This window comes from Alligator sinensis, unplaced genomic scaffold, assembly GCF_000455745.1.
Source record: "Alligator sinensis unplaced genomic scaffold, ASM45574v1 scaffold180_1, whole genome shotgun sequence".
NCBI classification, from domain to species: Eukaryota; Metazoa; Chordata; order Crocodylia; family Alligatoridae; genus Alligator; species Alligator sinensis.
Window position 1 is genome coordinate 783,925 of NW_005842640.1, and position 12,845 is coordinate 796,769.

A 12,845-nucleotide genomic window follows, 5' to 3' on the forward strand; every position below is an offset into this window, starting at 1 on the left:
CGGGGGGTTCCCCCCGCTGTAGCATGAGTCTCAGATTCAAGGGGTAAGAGCTCTGCCCCCCCCCTCCCCCCTGGGTATTCCCTCGGGCTACCACAGCTCATCTCTATCAGAGCTCTGTCTGACCTCTTCAGAAAGCTGCACAGTTCAGCAAAGAGAGAGGAAAGACACCCGGATGCCTTGCACCCACTTGTCCGAACCCAAATTAAATGCCCCACAACAGGGGAAATGCTCAAGGCTTTGAGCTGCTATTGAAAAATCCTTCCTCAAGGAAGCAAATTTGGCTACAAAGTGCAGCTTTCCCATACAAATGCTGCACGTTCAGTTTCATGTGTTTCTGTCTCTGTTATCTCTAGGAATTCATAGAATCATAGAAAATGAGGGCTGGAAGGGACCTCAGGAAGTCATCTAGTCCAACCCCCTGCCCAAAGCAGGACCAGCCCCAACTAGATCATTCCAACAAAAGCTTTGTCTAGCCAGGTTTTGAAAACCTGCAGGGATGGAGATTCCACCACCACCTTTATGGTAACCTGTTCCAGTGCTTCACTAGCCTCCTTGTGCAAAAGTTTTTGTAATATCCAACTTAAACCTCCCTTGCTGCAACTTGAGACCGTGCTCCTTGTTCTGTCATCTGCCACCGCTGAGAACAGCCTAGCTCCATCCTCTTTGGAACCACCCTTCAGGTAGTTAAAGTCTGCTATAAAATCCCCCCTCAGTCTTCTTTTCTGCAGACTGAATAAACCCAGTTCCCTCAACCGCTTCTCATAAATCATGTCTCCCACCCCCCAAGCCATTTTCATTGCTCACTTTGGACCAGTCAGCTCAAGGTAATGGTGGGCCTAGGAGTCACCTGTAATATGCAAAATTTGTGCTGGTGCTTTAGCTGCTGCTCCTCGGGTCTGGCCTGTTTCCTTTTTGTAGAAATGGATTTTGAGGCCGTTGGAAAGTGCTCTGCATTACACCAGAAACCTGTTGGACTCTCCCTTCAGTATGGAACTGCTGGCTTTCGTACCAAGGCGGAACAGCTCGATCATGTCATGTATCGCATGGGCTTGCTGGCAGTGCTGAGATCCAAGCAGACCAAATCTACTATTGGAGTCATGGTGACAGCATCTCACAACCCTGAAGTAAGCATAAATGTTTCTGAGGATAAGCGTGATTTAAAAAGGAGAGTCAGCCAAATGAGAATCAAACTCCTGCATCTGATTGGGATAGGTAGCAGTTCCACTCAGATTCTGCAAACAAAATGCTTAATTTAAACATGATTAGTCCCACTGAAGGAAGTGGGGCTACTTGTATACTTCACATTACTTCCCCACACAAACTCTTGTGCTGCTTGTGTACATAGTGGATTTTTTCCCCTTTCGATTTGGAAGGAGAACTGGTACAACAGAGCAGGGCCTTATGAAGACTGGGAACATCCTGGAGGAACAGCAAACCCTGTCAATATTTGCTTTAAAAAAAATTATAAGCATGGTATTGGAGCCCTTGCAGCTCAGCTGGGTTAAGGAGTCACCAAGTGTATCACTTTGATAGCAATTGAACATTTTATAAAGCTGCCCGAAAAAATGGATGATTAATATTCTGATTATATTACTTATTTGGTGATGATTAATATTCTGATTATATTATTTGTGCTTGATGTAGCTTTATTTGGAAACTAAATTAAACCTGTATGAATGATAAATGAAAGATGTAAATAAAGCCATGTAACTGTGTTAGTCATCAGTCATCAGTGATCTTTAAAGACATTTTATTTCACTTTTCTTCTTCAACATTGTGCATTTATTTTCTTCTAAGGAAGACAATGGTGTCAAGTTGGTGGATCCTCTTGGAGAAATGTTGAACCCTTCCTGGGAGGAGTATGCTACGCACCTGGCAAATGCAGAAGAGCATGAAGTACAGAGTGTGCTGGCTGAGATTTGCCAAAAAGAAGCAGTAAACCTGCACCAACAGGCCTCGGTGTTTGTTGGGAGAGACACCAGGTAATTGTAAAATGCCGTAGCCATACACTGCTTTTATTGAACTTCTAAAATTCCATTCCTGGGCACTTATTTTTGCTGGAACTTCTATGCTCAGAGCTCAAGATTCTTTAAACACTTTTTATGAATTTTTCATTTCAAGGTTGCTAAAACATACTGAAAAAATTGTCCCTTCATACTCACAAATGTGCTTTTTAGACCTAACCTAGTGCCCATTGAAGACAACTGAAGGACTTCTTTTGACATCAGTAAGCATTACTGAGTCCATTGGTATTCATAACGCTATGCTGGCTGCACAATATCTAAGTCACTCCTTTCATGTCATAGGGAGGGATGACCCTTCAGTGAGATTTGTTAAGAGGGTGAAATCCTCTACCTGTAGAAATTCTTATAGAAGCAGAGCCTTTGTTGGTATTTATGCATAGTATTTTATAACATGATTAGTATGCACAGTAGTTTATAACGTGATGCTGACTGTCATTTACTGTTTTTCAGGCCCAGCAGTGAGAAACTTTCACAATCAGTGATAGATGGCATCTCTGCTCTACAAGGCCAATATCATGGTATGTTAGTCTATGAATGTATGTTTTATATTTGAAACTCTTATGTGAGTGTGAGACTCTAGTATAGACCCATTGTTGTAGCCCAGATACCATTTCTATTTCTGCTTATAGTGGTTTTTGTTTGGAACAAGTGTGTCACTTTAATGTAAGTGGATTCTTCTCTACATAAAGAAAGTTTTAGATGGGTTTCTTACAGGGTATTTTTCTGTAATATATAGTAGTAAATACTGTTTGTCTCTTAAGAGGAATGGATTTTCTACTTTATTGCTTGAATATTGTGACTTATTCTCTGTCAGATTATGGCCTGCTAACAACACCACAGCTGCATTATATGGTTTGCTGTCAAAACACTCAAGGGCGCTATGGAAAGGCAACCCTGGAAGGTTATTATAACAAACTGTCCAAAGCTTTTGTAGAGCTGACCAAACAGGTAAAGGCACTTAGATTTCTCCCAAAGTGATTCTTACTTGCATTAATTTAAATGTACAACCTGGATATCTTTTGTTTACTGGTCCAAAAATGGAGCACTTAGAACAAACTTGCTTGTCTTTTTGCAGGGAGTATGCAGGAAGTTCAGTTTATTATCCAGAATATTATAATTTGTGTTACTTCCATCTTCATTTCCTCTTATATCTGAAGGCTTCCAACTCTGGAGATGGTCAAAGGTGTCTGAAGGTAGACTGTGCAAATGGCATAGGAGCCCTGAAACTAAAAGAAATGGAACATAACCTCCCACAGCAACTGTCAATTCACATATACAATGATGGAAGCAAAGAGAAACTCAATCATCTGTGTGGTGCAGACTTTGTGAAAGTTCATCAGAAACCTCCCCTGGGTATGTAGTCAGCCATAAGTGTCTGTATTCTAGAGGGTGAAGCAGCTTCCTCAGCCATATCTTTGACAACCTAGGACTTGATGTGAAAACACAGTAGTGTATGACTTTCCTAGAAATAGGTGAGATTGCTTTGTGAGCTCTTTATTACATTGCTACTTTAACAATTTACAGCATGAACAAAGTACATTTGTCTCACAACCTGGTTTGAGCCCTAGAATAGTTATTGCCTGAAGCCCCAAACAAAGCAAATTATTTTCATTATTTTTAGTTGTCTGGATGCATGTTGAGAACACCAGAACTGGGATAGTTGGTAAAGTCTTTCTGTGGGCTTTTAAAGGATGATCGGGATAAGGCCATCTAGTCAGTAGTGTGGGGAATGTTAGAGAAAACACTGTATCTAAGGGCTTACATAACAGCACTGTTGGTGGAATTAAGGGTCAAAGGTTTCACATGTTTGATACATTAGGCGAGAGAGATCTGTGTGTAAAGGAAAGGACATGGGGCATGCTTGGGCGGGGCAAGGCAGAAGCAGGGAGAAATAAGAACAGGGCTCATGCAGGCCTCAAGGAGAAAAGAAGGAAGACATTAGAAAGTAAAGATCCATTCACCCTCTAGACAGTGATGCATCAAGGCCATGTTGGTCTTGGCAAGGCCAAGGCTTCTGCTGTGTGTGTGTGTGTGTGTGTGTGTGTGTGTGTGTGTGTGTGTGTGTAATAATATAAGCTCTGTGAGCAAATGCTGGTGAGTTAAACTGTTTAGGTAGAGGGGGGTTGTATTTGGAAGTGAAACACATGAAGGTCCATGGATACAAATGCAGTACTGTGTGTTTGTTCCACTCAGGTTTTAAAATCAGACGTGATGAGAGAGAGGTTGTTTCTAGTGCAGCATGGCTCTGGCTGAAGTCACTTAGCTGCTTCCTAGTTTTTTCTGCTTTTGAACTTCCACCCATAGGCAGGGCTTATTTTTCTCATTTTTGCAGACTAGCTCACTTCTGTGAATCGCTGAGGGAGAATTAGATGTCTCTGACTTGTTTCAATAGGTCATGCAGCTTTGCAAGTACACTCTGGTGACTAAGCATGTTTTGAGGAAGCAGGCATTTAATAAGACAGGGTTTTATTTTTGATGCTATAATTGATGTGCATTACCAACATGATATACTGTGACCTGTCCATTAGGAGTAGCTCTCAAATCACACACCATATATTGTTAGTAAGTTAGCAACTTTAAGGAGACATAGCACTGTAAATCTTTATAAGGCCAAAGTTTTAATTTGTTGTTCAGTTTGAAATTAACACACGCTTTTCTTCACAATTGCCATCAAAGTAGCTTCCTGTACTGGAAGACTTCAGAATGGGATTCTGTAGAATAAGCAACTTCCTGCTTTGGTAATATGTCTCTGAGACTAGTTACTTTTTCATGGTGTAATGCAGTGGTTCTCAACTTTTTTAGACTTGGGGCACCCCTCAAAAATGCCAACTCTTAGTTTTCATTCTTTTTTTGACTACAGAAGAACAACAGAGCAATTTTTGCTGCTGCAAAGAACTCAGAAAGACCTCAACAGAGCAAACTGCTTTTGACATTGTGGATTTCTATTTCAAATCTCTGGATTTAGCTAGTGAATCATGTTTGCACACCTAATGGTGCTAATATTGTATAGCACCCTGCAGCACTTGTGAAAGGATCTCAAGGCACCCCAGAATGCCATAGCATGCAGGCTGAGAATCACTGTTTTAATATGTCTTTATAGAACTAATCTCCTCAATACTTTAAGTACACATAAGTTAGGATTAATTAAGGCTTTGCATCCCATTCCACATCTAATACATACATTTGTAACCATGTTTGCATTAGGACTAGAAATGAAACCTAATGAAAGATGCTGCTCATTTGATGGAGATGCAGACAGAATTGTCTATTACTATACTGATGCTGCTGGTCATTTTCATCTTATTGATGGAGATAAAATAGCAACATTAATCAGCATTTTCCTTAAAGAAAGTCTTGTCAAGGTAACTTTCACCTGTAAAGAAAATTAGGTTGTTTTGATTTGCCAGATCATCAAATCTATATCTCTCCCAGTGAGGGGGTGGGGGTGTGTGTGCGCGCACGTGCGTGCGTGTGTGCACGTGTTTGTACATGCATGTGCGCAGCAAGTATTTACTAAATCTAGTAAATACTTGGTTTAGTACATGCAAGTATTTACTAAATCTGCATAAAGATGAAAGCAAGTTTAAACAAAGATGACCTCTGCATCAGTTGATGTAGCAAAAGGAAGCAACTTAATTTTTACAAGACAAAGGGGCTGGCTTTAAATTGGAAACTAGAAAACATAGCACTGATATCTTGACCTGGAAGCATTTGCTAGGAATTGAAAAAGTGAATGCCTCAGTTGGTAATCAGTGGAGCTTCCAACCCCCATAGCTTTGGTTTGACTAAAGTTAAATTTTAGGGCCCAATCCTTCATTTCTCTTTCCGATGAACTCTGCTTGTCTACCCCGCAACTCCCTCTGCAGAAACTCAGACCATTTAATGTGTCTGAACCTGTGTTCACAAAGCTTTCTAGTATTCCCATTGAACATTGTGCTGTGGGTCTGTCAGTGTAACTATTTCAAAGCCTATCTGCCTGAGGTAGAAAGAGCAGCTTTTTTGGAATCCCAACCCTGCCTTTTGTCTCTCTGAGACTGCCCTGCTGTGATGGAAACCAGTTAGTTTCTGTTTCTTCAAGCTGAGCTGAGCTGAGCTGAGATGTCAACTCATTTTTCCCAGTACCACAGAAATATTATCTAGTGACAAGTGCTTGCAATTACAGCTCGCCCCTACCAGATTCATAAAGGTGAAGAAAACTATTCAAAAGCCCTACATCTTCTGAGCCAGTATCATCTGATTTCCAAATGTGGAAATGCTCTGGAAAGGGAGAGAATAATATATGTAGAAAAACTTCCAGAAAAGCAAGTGTTTCTTTCTTCTTCCCAACTTAAAGCTTGCTTTAGCTTTCTCATCTGTTCTGTGATTTTGTGAGAACTTACTTGTCTGGCCATAAGAATTTTATTTTTGGTTTGCCCAGGTAGGACAAAAATTAATGATGGGAGTGGTGCAAACAGCGTATGCTAATGGGAATTCTACACGTTATCTTGAAGAAACTATGAAGGTACCTAGTCATCTTTTCTCACTGTATCCTCCATAATTGCTCTGTACTTTTACATGGTGGACATCAGGTAAATGTGTAAATATCACTAACTCTTAAAGTTGTAGTAATAAATGAAATACAAGAAAATGTCAGGTCAAGCCAATATTTTTTGGCTTTTTTTTTAAAGGAAGAATTGCAAGTGAGAACAGAAATCCTGTAACAGTTCTGACCATATTTAGGGTATGAACACTGTATATTGTTTTAAAGTTGGTGGGATATACTGAGCTTCAGCTGAATCCACTCTTCTGCATATCTGTTCCCTTCCTGTGGTAAGAGGAAATTAAGCCAGAGAAGATGACCTCCATTGTTAAGATACCATGGTTTAGCTTCATTTGTTGAGGAATAGGAGTGAATGCAAGAAGCAGTTACAACAGATTGCTCGATACATGCTTGCAAGCAGTACATACCTTTACTTCTTAAAATGAAAACAGTGTCATTGTACATCTATCTAGGTTGGTTGGGAGCCTAGAGTTCTGCAGTATTGAAAGAGCTCAATATACTGCAGCAGCAAAGGGGAATAGCAAAGGCCTAATTACCTTGGAGACAGTTTTGTTTGTGCCTGAAAAGGAATATTTATGGTTCTGATTTTAACTTAGTCACTTGTTGGGCAAGCTCTCCAGATAACCCAGTCTTTTGTTTCCTTCCTGAACAGAACTTTTTGGCAGAACTTTGGGCTACCACTCTGTAACATCCTGTTCAATAGTGAATCTTAATCTTTTTCTGAACAGCAAAGTTCTGGTGTATTCAGTGGATCAGGCACAGATCTGGGAGGTGGGATATTGCTCATAGCCAGAAAAGGGAAACAAGTCAGATTAGGGTCACCTGAAAATCCAGGAACACATCTATTTCTGTAATGTGCCATCACCTAATTTTAAGACTAAATCATAAAAAAACCAGCATGAAGGAATACTGTTTTTATGAACAATTTTTTCAGGTCCTCAAGCAGGGGGCAATAGGATCACACTTTAATTAAGGACAAATGAATAAAATACTCTGTGTATGCTTTCTGCTCTGTGCTTGCAGGTACCTGTTCATTGTGTCAAAACAGGAGTTAAGCACTTGCATCACAAGGCCCAGGAGTTTGACATTGGTGTTTACTTTGAAGCAAATGGGCATGGCACAGTGAGTACTCCAACATGGATCATCATAAGATGTTAGCCTGTATGAAAACATAACTACCAACTTAGCTTGAGAGGAGGTAGCTTCCTTCCGTGCCCTTTTTCTCATTGCCACTAACTGTTGAACATTATAAATATGAGAGGTCATGGAATTGAAACTCATAAACATTTACTTGGTTTAGACAACATAACACAAGATCCTTTTTCTCCCTCTACTGTTGCAATACCCTGTTGTTCTTGAGATGTCCTATCAATCCTTTACATATCTTATCACCATATCTCTTATTCTAGGTCTTATTTAGCAAAGCTGCTGAAGAGAAAATAAGACATTTGGCAAAAGAGGGAAAAGATAATCAAAAAAGGGAAGCTGCAAAGATGTTTGAAAACACCATTGACTTGATTAATCAGGTAAAACTTGGAGATGTAGATTGTGAAGGGAATAACAGCAGTCTTGTGTCGAGTACTTGCTAAGTTGTAGGTTGGAGTTTATAGATCATCTTGAACAAGAAGGCAGCCCACGGCGGCAAAATTGGAAAATGGATGGCCTATTTTAAACCTTTTGCTGAGCAGGCAGCAATGGTGACACAGCATTATCCTTTACATGCCATTTTCCCAAGTTTGCACCAGGAAGGAGGCATATTTGTAATTGTTCCATTTTGAATTATGTCAGATGTACAAAGGCAACATGTTTTTATTTTGTCATGTCCTTCCTAGTTTGAAACTAGGAAAAAGGAAGAGGTTTGGATGGCTTGGGAGACAGGTAATGGGATGTGGAATCTTGTGTTTCATTCACCTTTTTGTTACTAGCTTGCTCAGATTTGGCCAAAAGTAATTTTCATTTGATGGCTATTCACTAGCTTTGGTGAGGGGAGGAAATGGAATGCACTAGTCCTTGTAGCTAGATCATCATGGGAATCCTTGTTGGCAGTCTTAGCCCAGAGGGTAAGGTCTGAATGGGATGGAGCATGAGTATCTTGCTCAACTGGAGGTAATGCTTCCTCTTTAGAGATCCAAGTCCCAATTATCCTTTCATTGGAACCCTGATGCCATAGCCAGGGTGGGGAGGGAACTGAAACCTGCTTTTGTTCAGTCTGGCCTCTTGTGGTGACAGCTATTGGGGTTCTACTGCAAGGAGGCTGCTAACATTCTGGCAAAGCATACTGGGTACTCCTCTGGCTGTTGCTTATGGTAAAAAGTAGTAATAGAGCACATTTGTGACAGTGAATCAGTAAGCCTACATTTTAATTACTCTCTAGGTTTTGGGGTTGTATGTTTATTTTTCATTCTTTAAGGTTGATGTTCAGCTGTTCAACAAAATACCCTGGATTTTTCTCACTGTCACTGAGGTCTCCTTTGTTTTCTTCACATGCCTAGACAGTTGGTGATGCTATATCAGACATGTTAGTGATTGAAGCAATCTTGGCTCTGAAAGGTCTTACAGTGCAAGAGTGGGATGCTATCTACACAGACCTTCCAAACCGGCAGCTCAAAGTTAAGGTTAGTGATACTTTAGCATTGCTGGCTGAAGAGGCTTCATCCTCTACATGGAAGTAGGGTGACCATAATAATTTGAGGGAAATCTGGGATGGGAGATACCAGAGGGCAGCCTGCCCAACCCTTCTAGCAGCTGCTTCCAGGAGTGGGGCAGCTCCTCCTCTTCCTCCCCTCCCCCCACACCAGTTCTACTGCACAGGCAACTCAGCTTGCAGCCCAGCAGTCTGAACCAGGGAGCAGAGCAGCCCATTGACTGGGCTCCATGGAGAAAGTTGAACCAAAAGTCCCGGATTGGCACAAACCTGCCTGCACAAGTCTGGCTCCTGAGTCAGGAGCCAGGCATATGTGGGTTGGGGTCATGCCAATCTCAGACTTTTACTTCAGTTTTCTCCAATGGCTGGGATGTTGATACAGCCTCTGAAATTCAAGGACATATGGTCACCCTACGGAGAAGTCTTTCTGCCTGGAAATGAGACTTGTATGACAATACAATATAAATACTGTTAGTTGGCTAGGATGTATAGAGGACAGGTTTGGAAGTGGAGGATGGACCTCCACTTCCTGAAACTTGGATAACTGATGTACTAATGTCACAAATTAGAATTTCATATCAAGGCTCACATTGGTATGTTGTCCCCTTACCACAGGTTGCAGACAGACGAGTTATTGACACAGCAGATGCTGAAAGACGTGCAATCTCACCTCCAGGACTACAAGAAAAAATTGATGACCTTGTAAAGAAGTATAGATTATCACGATCTTTTGTCCGCCCATCTGGAACTGAAGATGTGGTTAGAGTGTATGCTGAAGCAGACACACAGGTCAGAGCAGAAACCATTTCTACATGCAGCAAACCTTTTGTTCAAGCACTGCAGTTCTCTGAGAACTCTTGTCAGGCCCAGTGTGATGGGAGAAGTGTATTTATATTGGTGACAGAGAGTTAGGAATATGTGATGAGAAGGAGTGTAGGTGAGTTGGAACCTTTTTCCTTTTAAGTATTTCCATAGTGGTTTTAACACTAGTTCATCAAGTGCTGGCTTGGTGTTGACCACTTGCTTTACAGTAGGTTAAAAGTACTTGGAAAGTTACTTCATGTAATGTTAGTAAGAAAATCATCTCTACACCTATCGCTTTGACAAGGCCACTATGGTTTTATTTAGGATCAAGCCATCAATGACTGAATGTTCTCATCTGACTGCGTGGGGGCATATTTGAAATAAACCTTGGTCTTGTCCTCCATGACAACATAAATCAACCCTGCTAAATCCATACAACTGACTTGCTGTAATAGGTAGTAAGGGTACAGGTGGGTCTTGAAACTAGACTTACATGTGACTTTTTTCAGACCAAATGATGCCAATTTTCTTTGGCAATTCCAAATTACTATCTTTTCTATGGGTAAATGTGGCTAAAAAATAGAAAGGCTGAAATGTGGTGCCTTTAGTACTTCATTCATGTAAAAAAGAATGGACTCCAAACTATCAGTATTAGACAGAGTCTAGATTAAATGAGCAATATTTACAGCACAGTGTAAAATACTCTTTTTAATTGTCCATAGGAGAATGCAGATGCTCTTGCACATGAAGTGAGCCTGGCTGTTTACCAACTGGCTGGGGGGGGAGGAGGACCACCCCAGCCTGTATCCTGAAGGAGGCAGCTGAAGTAGTACTACATCACTTGACAGCATAGATTTTTCTTTTTGCTTTCTCCCCGCACCCCCATAAAGCGATTTCAATTGTAAAATAATGAAGACTGATTGGAATATTCTTCAACATGATGTCCTACCTCTTTGGAATTCTCTCTAATGGGATTCTCCTGCTGCCAAGCAAATTTGTTTTTCTTAGCCTTATTTTAACTTTTTACTTCTATTCAAGTACAACAGAACTGGAAGCAAGTAGCCAATGTTCTCTTTCTAGTTACTTTATCTAACTTGGAGCTGATTTCCTGCACACTGGTTCTGTGTGAAAGAAGTTTTTTTCTAGAGGAAGAGAGTATTAGTGTCAGAATATTAAAATGAGATTTTTCTGTTCTGTGGAAGTCTGGTTGCTTCTTCTACCTCCTGAAGCATGTTAAGAATATTGCTTGCTTGCAGCAATACACAGCACTGGCCATTCAACTGTTACTGCTCCAGGGCAAACCTCCCTCTGCTCTTCTAAGCAAGCAGGACCAAATTCTCAGTTAACTACTTAATCTCACATCTTAGCCAACTGTCCTGAGATATAAACCTTCATAAGTAAAAGCTTGATCCAAGACAAAAATTCATGTCTCATGCAACTGAGAATCACTGAATGTATTTTCCATGTTAAAAACACATTGACATGACACTCAGCTCTATGCTTAGGTTTCAACTGTTAACAAAGCTCTTTCATTAATATGAGAGACTAATGCTTTCATGGTAGAGTGATGAATGCATTATGGAAACACTTCCATTACATTTATTTTAAACTGGTTAACGTTTTTATCTTACTGTGTAAAATTGTGGATCCTGTTATTCAGAATCTAGGCCAGCAGTTCTAAACTTTTCTGTACCTGAGGCACCCATTACTGGACTCAAGGCACCTTCTATCACTTTTGTGAATTGAGTGGTATTCAATTTAAAAAACTAATTTACTTATTGCAGAACTTACCTTCCAACATGGGCTGAGCAGTACGGGGTTGGGATTCCTCCAGGTAGGGACAAGCCTGAGCCTGCCTTACCTGCTCACACTTCATGGCACCCTTCAAGGGACCTCGTGGCCCTGGCCACCTATATGTGACTTTGCTCATTTCTATTCCCAAAGCTATAATATTGCTATACAACACTGGAAAAATTTCTTCATGCTAAGTTAGTTATGTAAAGTCTTCTTCCATGCTACTAAAACAAGCAGTCCTCCAAAGGCAGCAGATTATGACCATTCAGTATAAATACAGCAGCCTCCACAATTTAAGCCCTAGTTCAATAATGTATTTAAGCATTTTGCTCAATTAAGCCTATACATTTTACTGCATTTTTAAAATAAATTGACTGCATTATTTCATATTTTTTGTGCAATGGGAAAACAAACCATTTGGTACCATATACTTCAGTAAGAGAAATTGTTTAGTTCTTCTTGCAAACTGCTTTAGAAAGAGAGGCAAATATGCTTCGTTTACAGATGGGGACAGACAAGTTAAATAATGTGCTTTATACTGGGGAACAGAATGCTGCCCTCGTAATACCAAGTATTATTCAGTGGCCTATGGTGTCTCACCACTATTCTCTAATTCCAGTATTTTTATGGTCTACAACAGGATGGTTTGAGAAGGCTCTTAGTATGTAAGTTTGCGCAGTGGCAGTATCATAGCCAATGAGGTTAATCTGAGGTGCGATTTTTGCTAATTATTGCTAGTATGTAAGTCTGCACAGAAGTCTCAGAATAAATGGCTGGATGCATAATACAGAGCCATTTTTTTCCAGGAGACAATATGTATAACCCAGAGAAAATTTCTCCAAGCTCATTGAAAATATTTACTTATCACTACACAAAGCTTAAAAGTAAATAGTCTGCAGTTCTCAAAAAAGCACAAAGTCTGAAGCTTACATACTGTGTTCAATAGTTGAATAAAGTGACATAAAGGATAAAAATGAATTTAGTATCTTACAAAGAGGTGACTCTGGATTTGTACACATATATAAATCATAATGGGATC

At 40.3% G+C, this 12,845-nt stretch overlaps 1 protein-coding gene and 1 pseudogene across 8 annotated transcripts in view; both read left to right on the forward strand.

Moving 5' to 3' along the window:
* PGM3 (phosphoglucomutase 3) overlaps positions 1–12,188 on the forward strand; it is a 12,376-nt gene extending 188 nt beyond the window's left edge. The window contains exons 1-13 of one of the 8 annotated variants that reach the window (XM_025215315.1): positions 1–43; positions 919–1,124; positions 1,798–1,982; positions 2,475–2,542; positions 2,839–2,972; positions 3,182–3,377; positions 5,229–5,386; positions 6,442–6,525; positions 7,588–7,686; positions 7,974–8,090; positions 9,057–9,179; positions 9,824–9,997; positions 10,735–12,188. In XM_025215315.1, the coding sequence (XP_025071100.1) occupies positions 921–1,124; positions 1,798–1,982; positions 2,475–2,542; positions 2,839–2,972; positions 3,182–3,377; positions 5,229–5,386; positions 6,442–6,525; positions 7,588–7,686; positions 7,974–8,090; positions 9,057–9,179; positions 9,824–9,997; positions 10,735–10,824 (1,632 nt within the window). In that variant the 5' untranslated portion in view covers positions 1–43; positions 919–920 and the 3' untranslated portion in view covers positions 10,825–12,188. Of the gene's footprint in view, positions 44–72; positions 681–713; positions 1,125–1,797; positions 1,983–2,474; positions 2,543–2,838; positions 2,973–3,181; positions 3,378–5,228; positions 5,387–6,441; positions 6,526–7,587; positions 7,687–7,973; positions 8,091–9,056; positions 9,180–9,823; positions 9,998–10,734 lie in introns of those variants that run through there. The other 7 variants (XM_025215318.1, XM_025215314.1, XM_025215317.1 and 4 more) reach the window with 7 other exon arrangements.
* A 285-nt stretch (positions 12,189–12,473) lies between these two features.
* On the forward strand, positions 12,474–12,623 carry LOC112551875 (annotated as a pseudogene).
* Positions 12,624–12,845: the final 222 nt, after the last annotated feature.